Source organism: Phocoena phocoena, chromosome 11, assembly GCF_963924675.1.
Source record: "Phocoena phocoena chromosome 11, mPhoPho1.1, whole genome shotgun sequence".
Lineage (NCBI taxonomy): Eukaryota > Metazoa > Chordata > Mammalia > Artiodactyla > Phocoenidae > Phocoena > Phocoena phocoena.
The window spans coordinates 24505086-24526907 of record NC_089229.1 but is presented as its reverse complement, the minus strand read 5'-3'; the positions used below and the strand labels follow the sequence as shown (position 1 = coordinate 24526907).

General features: G+C 39.3%; 1 protein-coding gene across 2 annotated transcripts in view; it reads left to right on the top strand.

The window, feature by feature from the left end:
* CFAP54 (cilia and flagella associated protein 54) overlaps window positions 1–21822 on the top strand; it is a 297839-nt gene that overhangs the window by 185110 nt on the left and 90907 nt on the right. For both annotated transcript variants that reach the window (XM_065887671.1, XM_065887669.1), the window contains 5 exons: window positions 3909–4116; window positions 6532–6611; window positions 8540–8709; window positions 18450–18555; window positions 20907–21054. In XM_065887671.1, the coding sequence (XP_065743743.1) occupies window positions 3909–4116; window positions 6532–6611; window positions 8540–8709; window positions 18450–18555; window positions 20907–21054 (712 nt within the window). The remainder of the gene's footprint in view (window positions 1–3908; window positions 4117–6531; window positions 6612–8539; window positions 8710–18449; window positions 18556–20906; window positions 21055–21822) is intronic.

Genomic DNA, 21822 nt, shown 5'->3' with positions numbered 1-21822 from the left:
GTACACATAGTTTTTGGTTTTTTTAAATGCTCAGAAACAGCATTCTGTTTCACTAAGTAAAGTATTAATTTTTATGAAATAACTTTGAGAGACATTTCCTCAAAATTGCTTTATTTTTTTCCTCCATAATTTTGGTAGGAATTTATCTACCTTTTATTAAATGTAATCTTATTCCTTTTCTATTATTGTTAATTTTATTCCACAAACTTCACTTTTAATTATGCTTCAGATGATTCATTGTTTTTGCCTTAAAATTTGTTTTAATTTATAAGCAAGTTGCCTGGAATGAAAGAACTGGTATTAGGAAGATACAAATACATATTCATCTTTCATTTTAGTGTTCTGAGACCTTGGGATGCTTTGGAATATTTATTTCTTTCCAGTCATAAATGCCAGGGCATCCTAAAAACACTTCTTTTGGTTTTGGTTATAAAAGTGGTCTTGGGTATAAAAGGAATGTTTGTCTGATCTTTTTTTTTTTTTTAAACAGAAAGAGACTGACAGTACTGTATAATGGAAAACCGATTTCTATTAGCTAATTAATTAAAACAGAACTGTTGGTCTGCTTAAGACGCTTCAGATTACACTTCATATTTTCTGTACAGAGGGAGAGGAAGGAGTGTTGGATAGCATTACTAATTAATCTTCTTTTGATCCTCAAGAGTTTGTGTGTAATTGTTAGGGCTCATTAAATCACTGTTTGCTGTGGATAGAAAAGAGAAACCTTCTCCTACACACACACCCCACCCCCAACCAGTCTGAAGTTTCTTTTCTAGATGGAGAATGTCAACTATTTCCTTAGTACGATCATTTGTTACCAGGTCAGGCTCAGAGTTGCTCCATGTCTGGCTGTTTGGCAGGTATTGCTTTCCACCCTTTAGAAGGGCTTAAGGAAGGAGAATGAACAACAGCAACAGATCTCCCCACTGCGAGCATTGCCTCATACTCTCCCAAACAATGAGGGTTTTTTTTTTTTAGTTCATGTAAGGCAAATAATTTCTTTTTTTTTTTTTTTATAGAATACATAGCCCCAGCATCTGCCTTTTATATTAATTCAACAAATATTTAATAAGAGCCTATTGTGTGCAAGGTACTCTTCTTGTGCTGTCAGACAAATACATCAGTTAATCAACAAAACAAATTCTAAGCCCTCAGGGAGCTTATATTTTAATGGGAAAGACTAGTAATAAACATATATATGTACATGTTACAAATGAGTAAATTATATAGTATGTTAGGAGGTGAACCATGCTGTAGGGGAAAATGAACCCAGCAGCTCATAAAGGGGATTGGGAACATGGGGCTAGACTGGGGTTGTAATTTTGAATGGGACAATCAGCTTAGTCCTCACTGAGGTGACACTGGTGAACAGACCTGAAGCAGGTAAAGGTGCAAGTCCCATGAAATCTGGAGAAAGAATAATCTAAGAACAGGCTACAGTGAGTGCAAAGGCCCTGGGGCAGGATTGCCTAGCTTAGTGAGGGACATCTTGGCCAGTGTGGCTACAGTTGTGTGAATGATGGGAGAGCAGTTGGAGATAAGGTCAGAGAGGTAACAGGGTAGATGGTGGTGGGGTGCTCAGATGGAGGAGGGCCTTGTAGGGCTTTTGTCACCTACACTCCTACTCTGAACAAAAGGAGGAGCCACTGGAGGGTTTAGGGCAGAGGTGTGGCCTGATCTACTTGTGTTTTAAAGGGATCACTTTAGCTAATCCATTCAGTCTACTGTGTGGCAGGTACTGTCAATCAGACACATTAGTTAACCAATAATACAGACAGATTCTCAGTCCTCATAGAGCTTATACTATGTGTGTGTGTGTTTGTGTTTGTGTGGGAGACTAGGAATACAGTTTTGGACAGGTTGAGTTTGAGATATCTGTTAGACATCCAAGTGGAAGAATTGAGTCAGAAGTTGATTATATGAGTCTTGAGTTAGAAGAGAAGTTGGAGCTAGAGACAAAAACTTGGGATTTAATCAGCATTTAGATGAGATTAAAACCATGAGCCTGATTAAGATCATCGAAGGGGAGAGAATGAGAGGTTGGAAGAGGATGGAGCCCTGGGACACTCCAATATTTAGAGGTATAGGAAAAGAGGAGGAACCAGCAAAGAAGACGGAAAAGGAGTAGTGGATGTAATAGGAAAGAAACCAAGGGAGTGTGGTGGCTTGAAAGCCAAGAGAAGCAGCATTTTCAGAAGAGGGAATGATTAATAGTGTCAAATTTTGCTGAGAAATGCACTACCATAATTCATGAAGTCTTAAACATGAATTTTTAAAAACATTTAATAGCTCTGCAATCAGAATGCATTTTACAATTGTGGGCATGTGAAAGTTTAATTGGCATGTAAAATAACGGTGTCTTAGATTAAAGTAACATGGCATACGAAGACTGAGAATTAACCATTAGATTTAGCCAAGTGTAGGCCGTTGGTGACCTTGACCAAAGGGTTTCAGTGTAAGGATGGAGTAGGTTTAAAAGCCAATGAAAGGAGAGAGATTGGAATATTGACAACCTTGTACGTTGTTGCTGTTAGGGGAAGTGAGAATTAGGGTAGTAACTGGAGGGGGAAGTCAGGGTATAGAGAGTTTTTGGTTTTTAAAATGGAGGTGAAGACAGCATGGCTGTGTGCTGATGGGAATGTCTCTGTAGAAAGGGAACTTTTTTTTAAATTGAAGTATAGGTGATTTACAATTTTGTGTTAATTTCTGCTGTACAGCAGAATGATTCAGTTATACACATGTATATGCATACATTCTTTTTCATATTCTTTTACATTATGGTTTATCATAGGATACTGAATTTAGTTCTCTGTGCTATACAATAGGACTTTGTTGTTTATCCATTCCATATATAATAGTTTATGTCTGCTAACCCCAAACTACCAGTGCATCCCTCCCCCACCTTCTCCCCTTGGCAACCACAAGTCTGTTCTCTGTGTCTATGAGTCTGTTTCTGTTTCATAGATAAGTTCATTTGTGTCATACTTTAGATTCCACATGTAAGTGATATCATATGGTATTTGTTAGAAAGGGAACACTTATGATGTAGGAGAGAATGGCTGAGTATACCAGTGGGGACAGGACTGATGGCCTAAGTGGTGGCACCAGCCTTAGGAAGCAGGAAGGAAGGCAGGGCAGTGAGGCAGATGCTTGGATAGGTGGGAGGGGTGGAGCTGTGAGGTCTGTGGACACTACTCTCACTGCTTCAGTTTTCTCATTTAAGTATAGGAAGCAAGGTTACTAGCTGGGAGGGGCATCGGGGAGAAAGTGTTAGAATTTAGAAACAAGAAGAGCATGAAATGGTTGTCTAGGAGACAGCAAGAGTGAATGGACTGGGAAAATGCAGGATGATGACCAGGTGGCACTGAGGTTTGGTCAGGAACTTAAAGTGGTGCCACTTAGCATGATTGCCAAGGAAGTGTGCATGCAAGGGAGGGGACCAGGAAGTTGAGGGAGTCCTCAAGGTGGGGATTCTCATGACTGACACAGATCCTAAGTTGGGAAGGGGTTTGCTTATCCTCCCGTCCTTCCCCTTTTTCCCCATCCTGTGAGCTCTAATTTACTCGAGCTAAAGCAGAGCGGCCAGCACGCATGGCTGATGAGCTTTGTCAGTTGCTCCATTTTGATAAGGTGTCCCCTCCTCGCTGTCGGCACTGGGCTCACTCTCTCTGTGTGGCAGGGCTGGCCTCATCGGGCGGGTAACCAACTGGTGGGAAATGGCGGGAGCACTGTGGACCTGCTGGCATCGTTGTGACGCCTCTGTCAACGGACCTGCCGATTATGTTCCCTCAGGTCTATCCCTGAATTCCTTCACCCTGCACCAAATGAGGACTGCAGAAGGGGACTGAAGCTAATAATACCTGAAAACAGTATTTTACTACTTTGTCTTTTTTTAAAAATTTTTTTAGGCACTTGATGATTTAATAAGCAAAGGCTTGCCTCTAATTCTGGTTACAGTCGGTCAGCAACATCTCTTAAATAAGTTTGCCTTTGTTAAAGCATACTTTTTAGTAAATGTGGCTGCAACAATAAATTGTGTCCCAGAACACAAAATGAAACCAGTCTGCCATGGACTTACTAATGAGAAAAACAGACCAAACCTCCCAAACTTGAAAGGTAATCTTTTGTTCTATTCTTTCTTGCTTATTTCTCTTTCTATTCCCTTTCCCCACCTATCCCCCACTCTACCCCCAATAATCCATATGAACATTCTAGTAGATATTCTTTCATGGTTTTCTCTGAGCTCACTTAATGACACACATATGTGCTTATGTCTAGGCACCTGCCTATCCATATCCACCAATGTATCTGCATATTTGTCCACTTTCTTACATTATATACAGTTGACCCTTGAACAACAGGCTTGAATTGCACAGGTCTGTTTATACACCAGTGTTTTTCAGTAGTGAATGTTACAGTACTGCACAATCTGTGGTTGGTTGAATCTGCAGATGCTGAACTGTGGATACAGAGGACCGTCTCTACCAAGCGCCAACGATAAATTATACATGGATTTTCACCTGCATGGAGGGCAGTGTCCCTAACCCCCATGTTGATCAAGGGTCAGCTGCACATACAACATAGGATTTGTCCTTTATTTAAGAAATGATGTATTTTACATTTTTCTGCCTCTTGCATTTCTTATGTAAAAAACTTTGCTAAGCCACTCCAAGTCAGCTGATTTGCTCTGGTCCCCTAAACCGGCTGTGTGGTGTTTTATGCTGTGAACAGCCCATGGCTTATTCAGCCGTTCCCCTGTTGTGCGTTCACTTTGTTTCTAGGGAACAGTGTGGAAGCACTACATATCCATACTATAGTGTATATTTCTGTAGGATAAGATACCCATGGATGGGATTTATGGCCCATATATACGTATAAAACTATATACATATTTTTCAAATGAATTAATGTTGCCTTAAAAATAGTTTTTTTTTTTTGGTTTTTGTTTTTGTTTTTACCACTAAGTATGATGTTAACTGTGGGTTTTTCATAGATGTCCTTTATCAGCTAGAAGAATTTCTCTTCTATTCCTAGGTTGTTGAGTGATTTTTATCATGAAGAGGTGTTGGATTTTATTAAATGCTTTTCCTGTGTCTGTTAAGATGATTATATGGTCTTTGTTTTTTATTCTATCTGTAGGCATGTATTATATTGGTTGATTTTTGAGTGTTTAACCAACCTTGCTTTCTTGGGATAAATCCCACTTGGTCATGGGGTATAATTCTTTTTATATGTTGCTGGATTGTTTGCTAGGATTTTGTTGAAGATTTTTGCATCCATATTCATAACATGTATTGTGTAGTTTTCTTACGGTGTCTTTGTCTAGTTTTGGTATCAGAATAATATTGGCCTCTGTTTTAAAGTGTAAGTTTTATTATTCAGGTGTGGTGAGGCCAACAGATCAGGAGATGGCTGCCATTGAAAACAGAATTTGTTATTTACAGCTCCCAAGAGGGACGGGCATGCTACAACATGGGAGGGCCACACAGGGGTTGGGGTCACTCAGGAGGCAGAGAGAGCAGGAGAGAGAGGTGGATTAACCTCTTGCCAGGATTTCTCATGTTCTGGTATCATCCTAGCATTCCTCTGTTTCTATCCTTGCCTGTCTCTCACTTTCCCTTAGGGGAGAAGACCTAGTCCCAGATCTTTCTTCTGGGCCCTCCCTCATACTCAGCTGACCCTCTAGCTCCAGAGTCTCCTAATTTAGGAGAAGAGCCAGGCAAATTGAAGTTGGAAGAAGGGAGGAAGTCAGGTGTGTTCAGTTCCATGTTATTCTGGACTCCCTCTTCCACTTGACAAACTTAGTCTCTTTAGGTGGGTAATTTGTGCATTAATTCCTAGTTAAATAATGACTTGTAGTTTTTATCCCTCCTGTAGTCTGGAAGCCAGGCTTACTATAGCAGGCAAAGTTTGTGATCTAAATTCTCTCAATGCTCCCTCGCTCAGAATGAGGGCCAGCTTTGGATTGTGGGTAGGAATTTTGAGATATTTGAGGATTGTAGTTTGCGCTGTTCCAAATGGTCTCACTCTCTGCTCTTAGAGTGAGGGGCATGAACTGACACTTCCAGAGAGGTCTTGGAGCATATCAGCAGAACTGACACTTCCAAGGAGATCTTATCAAGATATTATAAATATCTGGAAGACCCAAAATATTGGGCTGGCCAAAAAATTCGTTCGGGTTTTTTCTAACAGCTTACGAACAACCTGAACGAACTTCCTGGCCAACCCAATTCTTTGAGGACCTTAAGGGGTCCTGGGATCCCAGGTGAGGAACCGCTATTTTATATCAGTAGCCGATAACTTGAATGGCATCACCAGGCACCCAAAAGATCCTTTCAGAATTTAAGAATCAGCCTGTCTTCTAATGTCTGATATTTAGGGACCATTGGATAGAGCAGTGTGTTTCTAATTATCATTGTGGTTGTTTTTAAACATTAAATTTCCCAACTAATGATGAGTTTTGTAAATTAGAATTAATATTTAAGCTAACCACAGATATCCTTAGTTCTTCCAAAATGTTGTGTCTTATAGAGGTGTGTTTAAAGGATGGGGGAGGCTTACTTTGTCAGCTTACACAAATGAAAGAGGACTTCGCACTTAGCACACTAAAGGTAAGTTTAAAAGAATTTTCAAATCATAGTGAATCTGTTACCAGAAAGCCCACTGTTAGGCCCTGGACAGGTCAACTTTCAGGACTGTGCTTACTCACGTAGTTTTTCTTGCCTAAGCGTGGGTTGGGGCCAGGGATGGAGTCTACTCCCCATGAGAAAAGCAGATGCCGAGAGGTGTCAGACTTTGACCTTTTAACTTGATTAAGTTTCCTCGGGGAATAAGATTTATTATCTGATGGGATTTGAGCATTCCATGCCCTGTTTGGTGTTTCCTAGTAATAATAGTGATAACAACAGGAACAACAACAGTACCATTTATTCAGTGCTTACTATGTGACATGCACTTTGCATGATTATTTAATTCTCACAACTCTGTGATGTACATATTAATCATTTTTGAACTGTATTGTGCTGAACCATGAATAAACTGAGGCTTAGACAGTAAGAAATTCACTAATGCCATACAACTAATAAAATACAGATCACGTTCTTAACCATTATACTAAATTACCCTAGTCCTTATATAGTATTTACTGCTCTATACAAACAAGGTTTTAGAGACCTGTTCCTTGAAAGATTGGTTGGTCCCTTTCTTTTTTGCCATGTTCCTATTTAGTATTGCTATTGCTATTTAGTATTGATTGTCAACTGTAAAATCTCATTATCTTTACATTACCAGTTAGGTTACCATAGTTTAATTTGAAATACAGTTGATCCTCATTATTCACAGATTCAGTATTTGCTAACTTGCTTATCTGCTAAAATTTAATTGTAACTCCCAAATCAATACTCTCTGCTCTTTGGTGGTCATCTGGGGCAGGCACAGAGCATAGAAAACTTTGAGTTGCCTGATATGCACATTCCCAGCTGAGCTGAACAAGGCAATGCTGACTTTTTCTTTCCACTTTCATACTATAAACAAGTGTCCTTTTCATTTATTGCCAAGCTTTTTGCATTTTTGTGGGGTCTTTTGTTGATCTTTTCACTATTTGAAATGGCCCCTAATGCATAGTGCTGAAGAGCTGTCTAGTAATCCTAAGTGCAAGGAGGCTGTGATGTGCCTTTTGGAGAAAATATGTGTGTTAGACAACTTCGATCAGGCATGAGTTGTAGAGTTATTGGCTGTGAGTTCAAGGTTAATGAATCTACACTGTATATTCAATAATGTGTCTTTAAACATAAACACACATTAGACAAGGTTATATACTGATCAGCTGACAAAAATGGTGTGACCAGAGGCTCGTAGGAACCTATCCCTGTATTTCCCTAGGAGCAATGCTTCAGTATTAGCTGACTCAGTGTTTGCAGCAACTTTCTAGAACACAGCTACTATGAATAAGCAAGTATGGGCACTGGCTGTGCATGCAATAAAGGGTCACTGCCCTACACACTTACTCTTTTTTTTTTTTTTAACATCTTTATTGGAGTATAATTGCTTTACAATGGCGTGTTAGTTTCTGCTTTATAACAAAGTGAATCAGTTATACATATACATATGTTCCCATATCTCTTCCCTCTTGCGTCTCCCTCCCTAGCCCACCCCTCTAGGTGGTCACAAACCACCTAGCTGATCTCCCTGTGCTATGCGGCTACTTCCCACTAGCTATCTGTTTTACGTTTGGTAGCGTATATATGTCCATGCCACTCTCTCACTTTGTCACAGCTTACCCTTTCCCCTCCCTATATCCTCAAGTCCATGATCTAGTAGGTCTGCTACACACTTACTCTTGCCATTACTTCCCTTTTCATTCCCTGTTGTCTTTTTCCTGTTCACTGAGCTCTCTTCTCTGATGATTTTGTTCAGATTTACTTTTAGGTCTTCCATTCATTGTTACTTTTCAGTACCTGAGAAATATTTGATGAATAAGAATGAGACATGATTTGTATTATTTCTGAACTTGGGTGATTGTGTGTTGCTCTTTCTTTAGTCAATTTTACTGACAGAAGCTGAAGACAGGCTCAACTTCCTTGTGTCAGAGATGGAGCATCCAGGCCATAAGAACCTCTCTCAGTGTTCGGCTGGCGAGCTAGAGATTGTGGTGGAGGTTAGGCTGCAGCTGGCTGCAGTCGCCCTGCAGAGACACCGGGCAGCATACAGGCGAGTCTCGGCATCACAGTTTCTTCCTCGCTCTAATTTGTTAAAATATACGTAAATTTTATGTAAGTTTTATAAATTCCTAGATTAATAGAACAGACTTGCTTTTTATTATTCAGGAGAGTTTTCACACATTACTACATTTAAAACTATAATTCTCAACAAATTAATTGGTTTATTAAAGCATATAGCTAGGATGTTTTATGTGAAACATAAACAAAGTCACAGAGTTCTCCTTTTTAATTAATAATTTATTTTTAAAAGGCAGAACCTAAATCCCTTATAGCTTTTTTACAAATAACACCTATGGGGTGTTTTCTCCCTAGACAACCGATAAAAACATTAAAAACAAGCTCTATTTTGAAAAAGTGACATCTCCTGAACTATGCTGTGATCAACCACTTAATAAACTGTTGTAGGTGGCTCATTTTTAAAATGTGATGCAGTTGCTAATGTCAGAGCTTTCTTTTCATTTGTTCATTGATTCATTCATATATAGTGACCAGTATCTGCTAACTGCCTCACTGTTGGGCTCTGATCTAGGCACCAAGGAGACAAAGATGAATAGAACATAGTTTCTGTATTCATAAGCTCATAGACATAGAAACACTTGCATAGTTAAAAATACTTCTCAGTGATTTTTTAGTATTGAATAATATAGAAATATACTTTCAAGAACTCCCCTATCATTTATTATAAACACCTCTGTTGTGAGAACACTTTCAATAGTGATTCTTTGAATAATGAGCAAATTTCTTATCTTACCATTAAGTAATTCATTCAACAAGTAATTTGGGGGCACCTACGATAGTCTAGGCATGGTCCTAAGTTCTGTATCCTAACACTGATATATACAGTATACACAAAATATATAACAATATTGACAAAACTCCTACCCTCATGGAGTTTATATTCTACTAGATAATAAACAGGCTGACAATAAACTGTAAACCTAACAAGTAAGTAAATTATATAGTGTGGCCAAAAATAAGTGTTATGGAGAATATCAGGGGTAGAGGCAGGGGGTGGAGGAGGGGTTATCCTGTTAAAACTGTGCAGTTGTAATAAAAAGAATGACTCCGTTTAGATGTTCGTTAACTGACTGCTTTCAAGCTCCGCCACCCCCGTCCCCTCTGCCCCACACCTGGAGAAGAAAGCCTAGTTGCCCCCTCCTTTGGTGCTGGTGGGACGTTTAAATCACACCGACCTGGCCCACACGTGGGAACCCTTACCCCAGCGCCACCCATTAACTACTATAAAGCCCAGCCAGTCTCCATTCTCTTTTCTCTCAAGACATTTTCAACCTGTTTGGGAGGCTGCCCTGCTCTTCCTGGATAGTTTCACTATGGGAGTAATCAACCTTTTCACACTCCCTTGATGTGTATGGCATCAATCTTGACATCTGAACCAAATTTTGGGTGGTCAGGATAGGCTTTATTGATGAGGTGACATGTGAACAAATAAACATGGGGGCCCATGCAAATACCTGTAGATGGAGTGTTGCAGGCCATGGGAACATGCCTGATACATGTTTGAGGGACAGCACGGGGTCTCTTGTGGCTAGAATGGAGCGAGCGAGAGTTTTAAGAGAGATGTTCAAAGAGGTCATCCTTGATGGGGGAGGCAGATTATATAGGACCTTCTGGCCAGGGTGAAGACTTCTGCTTTTACTCTGAGGGAAGTAAGGAGTCATTGTATTGTTTCAAGCAGAGGAATGACATCATCTGATTTTCACTTCAAAGGGATAACCCTGGTTTTTAGGTTGAGAATTGACTGTAAGAGGGAAAGGGTTTGAAAGCAGGGAGATCAGCTGGGGAAGCTGCTATAATAAGAAGAAATATGTTAGTGGCTCTGATCAGGGCCGTAGCACTAGAGGTAGTGATAAGTCGGATTCTGGGTATATTTTGAAAGTAGAGCCATTAGAATTTGCTGATGGATTGGCTGTAGAGTGGTGAGAAAAAGAGAGGAGTTACAAAAGAAGTTGTCCCTAACCACAGTGGGGAAGATTGCGGCGGTGGAGCTTATTTAGGGGAAAGATCTGAAGTTAGATTCTGGACGCGTTTAGACTATGTCCCTTGGAGGTGCAATTGAAAATGTCAAATATTCTGGAGTCTTTAGAATATAGATAGTATTTCAAGCCTTTATAATGAATGAGATTCCTTAGGGAATGTGAGTAGATGAAAGAAAGAGAAGGACCAAGGACTGAGGGTTGGGTTTGGTTGGAGACTGGGGAGAAAATGAGGAACCAGCAGAGGAGACTGAGAAGAAATGACCAGTAAATATATGAAAACCAGGAGATTATGAAATCCTGAAAGCCAAGTGAAGAAAGTGTATCAGGGAGAATGGAGTGATGACTCTGCTAAAAGCTCCAGATAGACTGAGATGAGAATAGAGAATTGACCATTGGATTGATTTAGCAACGTGGAGGTCACTGGGGACCTCGGCAGGAGTAATTTTAGAAGGCAGTGGGGGAAAGAGCATATTTAGAGTGGTTTTATGAGAAAATGGGAGGAGAGAAATTGGAACCTGCAAGTAAAGATGATTCTTTTGAGGAGTTTTACAGTAAAGGGGAGTAGAGGAATAGGATGTCAGCAGCTGGTAGAAGTAGGGTCAAGACAAATTTTCTTGAGATGGGAGCAGTGATGATGTATTATATGCTAATGAAAGTGACCCAGCAGAGAGGGCAAATCTGATGCTCTGATATAATTGGTACACAGTAGGGTAGGATCCCAGTCCAGTCTTCTTTGTTTCTCTGATACAGAATGAAACTGTCCCCTAGCTTGGGATTCCACAGTGGTCTCTGGGGACCAGCAAGGAAACTGCTGCCTGCCCTGGATGGAAAAAGAGTAAAACCCAAGGGAATCAGTTTCTTCAGATCAATGCTATTGGCAGTTGCGGGGTCCAAACTGGCACTGACAATGAAATGCAGAAACCCTGGGAAATTAACCTTGAAACTGATCCTGACATCACAGAGCTGGAGCAGAGGCAAAACCAAAACTGTCTCATAGAGATTACCTAGGAAGTGCAGGACTCTCATGGAAAATAACCGCCGGTAAAGGTAGCACAGAGTCAAATATCATAAACCAAATGAAGAAAGAGCCACAGAAGAGAGTTAGCAGGCACAACAAATGGCAGCTTCCCAGCCCAAGAAATAAACTGTTCAAAGATGTGAAGGATGGAAGAGAATGAGAGGAGATAAAAAAGGAACAGATGAATTTAGAAAAAAAAAAAACTAAATAGAAATTTTAGAAATGAAACATATAATCACTGAATGAAAAGAAATGATCAAATTAGATGGAAACAAATTTTTTTCCCTCAACTTTCTCATTATACTAAAATTCCATGTTTTAAGTTCTATGCATTAGATTCAGAATTTGGTAAGGGAGTTAATTTTTTAGATGGCCATTCTCTTTAAACAGGAGAAGCCCTCTTGTAGCCTTTGCAAAGGGGAAATAAATTCAGCAGAAATCCCCCTTTGCTTTTGCTTAGATTGGAAACAGACAATTGTCTCATCAGTGGGAGCCTTGACTGAAGGCTATTCCATGATTAACCACATCTAAATTTGATTTTATGCTAGAGACAGTATAGGTTTTGGGGAATTTAAAATTTCTGTGGTTTGAAAGCAGCGATGAAGGTCCATAAAGTCTGTTTGGAGCAGTGGTTCTCCAAGTGTGGTCTTCAGACCTTTGGGCGTTCCTGAAACTCAGGGAGGTCTGTAAGGTCAGAACTATTTTTATAGTAGTTTATAACATAGTAAACTATGTTTATAATAGTTTATAAAACTAAGAGGTTGCTTGCCTTTTTCACTGTGTTGTTATTTGCACTGATGCTGAAAAAGCAACAGTGGTAAAACTTCCGGTAGCTCACCATGAATCAAAGCAGTGACACCAAACCGAACTACTAGCCATTCTGTTCTTCACTGCTGCACGCTTGCAATTAAAAAAAAAAAAGCCAGATTTACTTAAGAATGCCTTTGATGAAGCAGTAGAATCTGTTATATTTATAAATACCTATTCTCGAATGTAGTTTTTTTTTTTTTTTTTTTTTTCAGTATGCGGGCCTCTCACTGCTGTGGCCTCTCCCACTGCGGAGCACAGGCTCAGCGGCCATGGCTCACGGGTCCAGCCGCTCCGCGGCATGTGGGATCCTCCCGGACCGGGGCACGAACCCGTGTCCCCTGCATCAGCAGGCGGACTCCCAACCACTGCACCACCAGGGAAGCCCTCGAATGTAGTTTTAATATTCTGTGGGAATATATTAAGTGGGAAATATACCTCAAGCACTTCTGCTGCATATCACAGTCTGATGGTTGTCTTGAGGAACAGCACACATGTGGATGAACTGAGAGCTGAACAAGCTGTTTTTTTCATGGAACAACATTTTTATTTGAAAAAACAACTGACAAACCATGATTATGCAGACTTGGGTATTTGACAGGTATTCTGCTGAAAATGAGCAAAACGAACATGCCACTTCTAGGGAAACAACTAATAGTTTTTGTTGTCAATGATAAAATCTAAAGTTTCATAGAAAAATTGGATTTTTGGAAAATTTGTATTTGCCATCATGAGCTTGACAGTTTTCTAATGCTTAAATTTTTTTGATGGGACTGGTGGTGATATTAACGAGCATCGTTTTTTAAAAACTGTGTCATGAAATGCTTCAACGTTAAGGGAATCTATTTAGCTCAGGGAGCTAATGTTTTCCAAATGGCCAGTGCATGATGTTCCAAAATCCTGGTTAACAAGACAGACTGATGGATTTCCATGTAACAGAGTAGGAAAAGTTCATCAGTGTATGGTAGTGGATTCCACATAGCAACACACTTTTAAGAAACTATCATTTGTCACATGTTGGTATAGTGTCAAGGAAGAATATTCACAATTATTTGAAGAGGCTCTTAAAATACTCCTCCCACGTTTTCAATAACTATCTGTGTGAGACCTAGTCTTCTTCATACGCTTCATCCAAAACATTATGTCACAACAGACTGAATATAGAAGCAGATGCGAAAGTCTTCTATTAAGCAGATTTTCTCTTTTTAAGCCAGATGTTAAAGAGATTTGCAAAAATGCAAAAACAATGGAATCCTTCTCACTATTTTTTGGTTTTTGAAAATATATTTTCCATAAAAATACATTATTTATATTAAATATAATGGGTTTATGATTTTTATTTTTAAATGAATTAATAAATGTTAAGTTAAACATTTCTCCGTTTAATTTCCAATATGGTAAATATTGATAGAGCTCTTTGGGGTTTCTTAATAATTTTTAACGATGTAAATGTGTGCTGAGAGTAAAAACACTTGAGACCCACTCGTTTAGAGTATTGTCACATTTGTAGCTATCTTTAAGAATACAATGGTAAAAAAAAAAAGAAGACAATGGTAGTTGATTGATGGTTAAAATAGGCTTAGTATAATAATACACTGTTTTCCCCACTGAAGTTTGAAGACAGAAGGAACTTTTACTATACTGTTTCCTATAGAAATAAATGACTTGAATATATAATATATAAATGTATATTTAGAAAATGTTTATATATCTAACTATATATTCTATATATAATTATATGTATTGAATATATATGTGTGTGTGTATATATATATATATATATAATATATATATATATATATATATATAAATGACTATATGGCTATATGATTTCCTATGGAGGCACATAGAACTCCTTTCTCCAAACTGTGTCCCAGAGAGCAGTAGCAGCCCTAGAAAGTATTTCTTGTCACTTAGCTTCATTCTTTCCCTAGCTCTCTACATGTCTTATACCCTTTTAGTGTGGAGGATATGAGTGATTTTTTTTTTTTAGGGAGAAAGAAGGAAACGAGAAACTACACATTACAAAATGGCACAGAAAGGAGTGTTGTAATAGAACTTTAATTTGAAGACCAGATAGATGTATGCAAATAATGTGCAAGTATACCAGAATTGCCCCGATTTTAAATCCATGGGCTTGGCCCTTAGGAAAAAACCTGCAGAAACTTTGATGTTGCTGGCTTTTTGCAGCAGAGCTGTCACTTGGGGAAGCCTACTGTCAGGATGAATGAGTTTTAGTAGGTGAACTTTACCCTCCATGCGCCTCTGTCTGGGCGCTGCTGAGAGTGTTGGACAGTCCCTTTCCCAGATGCTGGTTAGCTTGACATTTCATGATACTTCTAATAAAATTATGTGTCAAGGAAATTGAAAGGCACATTCCCTAGGGTGACAGGTAGAGTGAGCCACATAGATTTTATGAGAACAAACTGACCATTTTTGTCATGAATGTTAATAAGAAATAAATGGGATCAGAGTTATTCAAACTGTATTTCTGCTTCTTTCAGGGCTGCCTCTCTATTTCAGAATCCTGTCTTTTTTTTTTTTTTTTTGAAGTGTTCCTTCCAATTCTCCTTTCTATTTGATTTATTGTCTAAATAGAATAACATTTGAGCCTTTTTATTTTGTGTAAGAGTGAAACATCCTCCTGCTGGGATTTTGACTGTTTGTAGTGGGTAATCCTCCTTACACTTCCTGTCTTCCTAGTGCAGAGGAGGAAGTAGAAGTTTTCCATTGTGCAACTAAGCAGTACCAGCTGGATTAGGACATACAGTATGTTTATATTTTAGTCATTAAGTTTTGGGGTTAGCAAGATTCCAAACCTCATACCTCATTTCCCTTGAAATCAGAATTTGGGCTTCAGGTCAGAAGAGTGGGATGGGCATCGTTTTCTCCTTTCAGGGCCCTCTAGTTGTCATCCTGTGCTAACCTCTGAAGCTACTCAGTAAACAAGGTGCCTTAGAAACATGTATGTATCCTTCAGGGAGGAAAGGTGTGGGGGAAAAGAGATTCCGTACCTGGACACACACCCCATCAGCATTGTGTTTTTTGTTGCTGTTTTCTTGCTTCCTTGTTTAGTTTTATTTAAAAAAAAAAAAAAAAACTAGTAAGTTTAGATAATCACAAACCATACTTTAGAAAATATTCTACAAGTATCTAAACCATTTTAAGGACTCAGTAAAATCTTTGGAGATTGAAATTCAATAATGGCTGAAAGGTTTTGATGCTAGTTAACAACTTAGAAAAAAAATCAATTTAGTCCCTGCATATTCCCTGTCCAACTTTATATACTAATAATGGTAATGGCTACGATGCATTGAGAGCCGTCTATTTGCCAAGCACTCCTCTTTGTTAAGAATACCCTGCTCTCAATAGAATGTCAGCTCAGTGAGGCCGGGGACTGTATCCATAGCCCCTAGATTTGTTCCTGGCCAATAGCAGGTGCTCAATACATATTTTTGAGCACGTGAAAGACTAAATACCATATTTAATATCCTTATAATAATCCCGTTTCATGAAGTCTGCTAAGTAGAATGCAAGGCAAAAGGCATTAAACTGGACAAAGAGCGCCTTTTATATTGTAAAAGGTGCAGCCGATAATACCCATATGGTAATACAAATGCGGCAACGAGTAACACTGTGCCGGTATAAACAAAGCCAAAGCTTGTTAGAACTGTGAAAAGAAAGAGGCCACATTGTAGCTTAATGATTAAGGGTGCTGCAGGCTCAGGGGCCGGTGGCCTGGGCTCTGATCCTACCTCCTCTTGCTAGCTGAGTCACCTTAGGCAAGTCACATAACATTTGTGGGCCTCAGTTAACTTAACTATAAAATAGGCATGATAACAGTACATACCTTGTAGGTTTGTGGTACGGATTAAGTGAATTAATTCACAGTAAGCATTTAACACAGCACCTGAGAGGTGGTGAGTACAGTAAATACGAGTTATCATTTTTTAAAAAAAAGTTGAGGGGAAAAAAGAGAGAAAATATCTTTGAATACAATGTGTAGATACATACAAAAAAGGCTTTAACAATGTAATTAAGAGTTGAGCATATGTACATACTCTAGGAGCCTACACACAGAGACTAACTACCTTCTTGCAAGCATCCCTGGACCCAGATGAGGCTGGTCATCTTCTTGGCTAGAAACCTCACTAACTGACCCAAAGGAGGTGGTGTATTGACCGTAATCCAGGGATGCAGGAGGCTTCTGGAACAGTACAGCGGAAGTGTCGTGATCTGATTCACATCCTGAAGAGAGATCACTGTGGTCTCTTCATAGAGACCAGGACTCCAGGGGCTGGCCAGCAAGCTCCCATGGGTGTCTGGAGATGTCGGTGGCTTGGATGGAGGCGTTGGCAGTGGACGAGGTGCGGACGTGACGAGCTGCTGGCTGGTATCCAGATCTTGAAGTTGAAGTTGACAGAACTTGTTGATGGATTGAACACAGAGTGTGAGGCAAAGAGGAGGCGGTGATGATACTGGGCCCTCTATCTGGGATAGAGAACAGGGGAGAGGAGTAGGTTTGGTGGAGGAGGTGGAAGCAAGAGGCTCTGCTTTTAACCTATCCTAGTTTCCTGCCACAACATAGTACCCAAGACTGGGTGGCTTAAAACAACAGAGTGTTATCGTCTCACGGTTCTGGAGGCTGAAAGTCCAAAATCAAGGTGTCGGCAGGACCCTGCTCTTTTTGGCAGCTCTGCGGGGCGCCCTTCCTTGCCTCTTGTAGCTTCTGATGTTTGCCAGCCGTCTTTGATGTTCCTCGGCATGTAGATGAATCACTCCAGTCACAGGCTGTCTTCTCCCTGCGTGTCTTCACATCATATTCCCTCTGTGCATGTCTGTCTCTCTGTCCAAATTTCCCCCTTTTATAGGGACACCAGTTATATTGGATTACGGTCCACCCTAAATGACCTTATTTTAGCTTGTTTATCTCTGTAAAGACTCTATTTCCAAATAAGGATGCATGATGAGCACTGAGGGTTAGGACCTCGACACAGTTTAACCCATAACACCTCTTAAATGTGATTGTTATTCACTATTCAAGTGGAGATATCTAGTGGGGCATTAGATAAAGGATACATTGTCCGTTTGGCTTTCACTCAGTCTTTCTGTGTTATGAAGTAGCACTGCAATAAGCATCGTCAGGTACACAGATTATTCTATATTTTGAATTTTGTTTTGGAATAGATTTTCAAATGAAGGAACCTGTTAACATATATTATTAAAATATTTTGAAAAAGTGTGACATCAATTATACATTTATCATTCTACAGGGAAGGAGGATGTGATGGTTTAAAGTGAAGAAAAATTTACATACTGAACAACAGGAAGTGAGGAGAATTACTATCTCCTGGCTTCTATTTTCTGCATTAAGTACCTTTCCCTCCTGGCACTGCTAGATACTGATTGAGCAGTAATTTTTCTTAAGAGTTTCCAAGTGCACAGCATTAAGCAGAACAGTTTTATAATGTCAGAAAACTGGAGAACCACATCCTGATGTATGTAAAATACATGTGTGCTCATTTTATTAATGAGATTGTCAGTAAATTTTGTTTTAGATCTTGGAAACATTCATTCATTCATTTATTCTTTCATTCACTCATTTTCATTTAAAAATATTTTTTGGCTCCTGTTAGTCCAAGCTACTAGATGCTGGGTGTCAGCAGGGGATAAGACAAATTAGCTGAGACAAACATAGAGCAGTTTTACAGGCAATTAAATAATGCTGTAAGTATCACCTTATGGTAAAGGCCAGGGTGCTATTAGAGCACGTAGAAGGGGCATCTAACAGTTTTGGGGATGGGTGGGAGTATGGGGAGGTTTTTTTGGAGGAAGAGACTTAGGAAATAACATACAAATGCCACGAGTGTCATACTAATAACATTTAAAACATATTCCCTATTTTAGTGCTGCGATAGCATTTTCCACACTTAAACTTCTCCAGGATTCAAAACTTTTTAAAAAGAAGGTAGTAGAAGATGACACAGAGAATTCCATCTCTCCAGGAGATTATGTATGTATGAATTTAACGTTTATCCTGATAACACTTTTTATGCAATAATTATTGGCATGCTAGGAAATTGTATAACTATTTGAATGAAACAAAGGGGTAAAGAAGAAAAAAACATTGAATTTAGAGTAAAAAGATCTGTGTTTAAGCCCCGTTGATGCTATTTATTAGCTGGTATACTTTGGGCAAATTCCTTAAAATTTTTTTAAATTATGTAATCTCATTTGGGAATTGATGGGACTGGATGTAATAGTGACTGAAGTCCCACCAGATGTATCATTCTTGTATTCTAGATCTGATGTCACTGGTAAATAAAGTTGTTTCGCATGACTTGCTCTTCATTTCACTTTTGATTTTATTTCTTCTTTAGCATTACCAGTGTGACACCTACGCTATTTCCTATCTTGTGCTATTTCCCACCTGTGCTGTTTCCTACCTTGTGCTAATAGTACCTTGTGCTATTTCCTTCTCATAGTTAAATTCTTCTGCGTTTAAGCCCTCAAGTCTGTTTGACAACTGGTGTCACATGTTCTTTGAAATTTCACTGGATTTTGATTAGACCAAGTAATTTAATAACAACAGGGTTGTTTAGGATTAAAATATAAAGATTCAGCACATAGAATCCTTGCTCACTTTAAAATAAATAAAATAAAGCTTAAGCTTTACTAATAAAATCGCTACTATCTAATGTCACTACAAAAAAGCAAAACTGGGGCTTCGCTGGTGGCGCAGTGGTCGAGGGTCTGCCTGCCGATGCAGGGGACGCAGGTTCGTGCCCCGGTCCGGGAGGATCCCACATGCTGCGGAGCGGCTGGGCCCGTGAGCCATGGCCCCTGGGCTTGTGCATCCGGAGCCTGTGCTCTGCGGCGGGAGAGGCCACAGCAGTGAGAGGCCCACGTACCGCAGGAAAAAAAAAAAAAAAGCAAAACTAATTGACTCATTTCTTACCACAGTAAAAGCAGTATAAAGGCTAAAAAGGATTCTGATTCTGAAAATTTACTTAGAGCAATGCTTGTTACTTGGGGGGGGGGGGGGTATTTTGCTTCCCAGGGGACATTTGCAGTGCCTGGAGACATTTTGGTTGTTATAACTAGAGGGAGTGCTAGTGGCATCTACTGAGTAGAGGCCAGGGATGTTGCTAAACATCCTATAACACACAGGACATTTCCCTCACAACAATAATCTGGCCCAGAATGTCAGTCATGCGGAGGTTGAGAAACCCTGATTTAGATTAAGCATGACTTGGCTTTTCAGTAATAAAAGCAATGTAGGCAGAGATTAAGGTATGTTGATGGGTATTTCTTCTGTATTTCTAATCTAAACACTAGACTCCTCAAGTACGTGGTGTACCCATTCTAATCACCAGCCTGTCTCGGGGTCTCTGTTCACTTCTTACTCTGGTTCAGAAACAGCTCCCCCTCCCCCTCTGCTCCTCACCTGTCTGTCACGTTCCAGCCCCTGTCAAGTCCAGGTTACAGCTCCTTGATAGCAGGTATTGCTGACTGGTTGGAGATGATGAGCTGTCAGAGATGTGTAGCAGGAAATTCCTAGAACAAATGGGTGTTGTTCTAGATGAAGTGTCTAAGATTGATTGCTCCCTGGAAAAGTTCCTTTGTCACCTCCCTCCCAGTAGCTCTGAACATTGGCCACTCCCTTTATAAAGTGTAATAATGAGGGTAGTAAATCATAAAATATATATGTTTGGGATGTGAGCAGCACATAGCAGTGTAATGTAGTAGATTAAGACTGTGGGCTCTAAATTCAGAAAGATGCAAGCTTGAATCCCAGCCTCTGCCAAAATATGATGACATTTAAGCAAATAGTTAGCCTTCCTAGGCTTCGCTTCTCTCATCTGAAAAATAGAGATAATAATAACCCCTCTTGGGCTTGTCAGGAGGATTAAGTGAACTAATGTGTATGAAGCATGTATCACAGTGCCTGGCCCATAATAAGCACTCAGTAAACATTAGCCAGTATTACTGATTATTTTTCAGCCTTTAAAATGATGGTCACAAAATTTTTGAAGGTATGGAAACTGCTGATAATAACACAATTTGCAATGAAAAATTCAGACTGCAAAGCTAGTTTTCAACAGTGAATATACAGAGAGAAAGAAATGCTGCAAAGCACTTATATGAGGATCAGTGTTAATAGAGGAGCATGGGATTATGGGTGATTTTTGTTTCTTGTGTATTTTTTATGTTTTATAGAATGTTCAAGAATAATTTCTAAAATTAAAATTTAATACTGTTAAATTATATCGCTGCTTCCCTTAACTTATGTTACATTTAGCATTAGGCTAGAACTTGGACATTTTTAAATGGAAAGATAACCATCATTTTAATATTGTTTAGGCCACTGAAAGTACAGATGATAATGAGTTTTTAGATCCCATTTCCCTAAATTCTCGAGAATATTTCAACATTCATCTGTGGTTGAGGTGCCGCTTAGCATTGGTGACTGCGTTTGTTGCCCAGATTCGTGGCATTGGAATCGTGAAAGGTACAAATATCCTATTTCCATCTCCTTAATCAAACTTTTCATAAAATTTAATTTTATTTAGGTAACAGAGGTTTTCTTGGGATGTATTTTATCATACCATTAACATTTTATAACTTCTTAGCTTTATCTGTTTCCAGAATAAAAAATTCAAGTTATTAAATGAGAATAATCATTTTCAGCAGTCCCTTGTATCACTGCAAATGGCATATATATTACTGTATGCAAAGCAGGCAAGGAGATTTCAGAATGCTAATGCACACGCCTTCCTGTCGTCTAGGAAGGCAGCATAGTTCAGGGGTCCAGAGTGCAGATTCTGGAGCCACCCCCCACTTGAGTTCAAATACTCTATCCACCACTTCCTTGCTGTGTAATCTTGGTCAAATTTCTTAACCCCCCTAGGCCTTAGTTTCCTCCTCTGGAAAATGGAAATGTGGTACCTACTTCATAGGATTATTTCCAGAATTAAATGGGTTAAATTTCTAAAGTTCTTAGATTATCGCCTGGCACATATAAATATGAGTTCTTGCAGTGATTAATAGTTATCTATATGTAAACCTATCTATTCACCCATCTCTACCCATCTCCCAAATTAAATTATTTCATGGAATATCATTATTACTTTTGCAGCATTTGAATACCCTAAAGTACTTCTCGTAAATTACAGCACATTTATTTTCAATGTTTCATGCAGTCTTGTTTTCCGTCTCTACATCTTCCTCTTCTTCTGTATTATACAATATTCCTGTGATAAACACCGAGAATATCCTG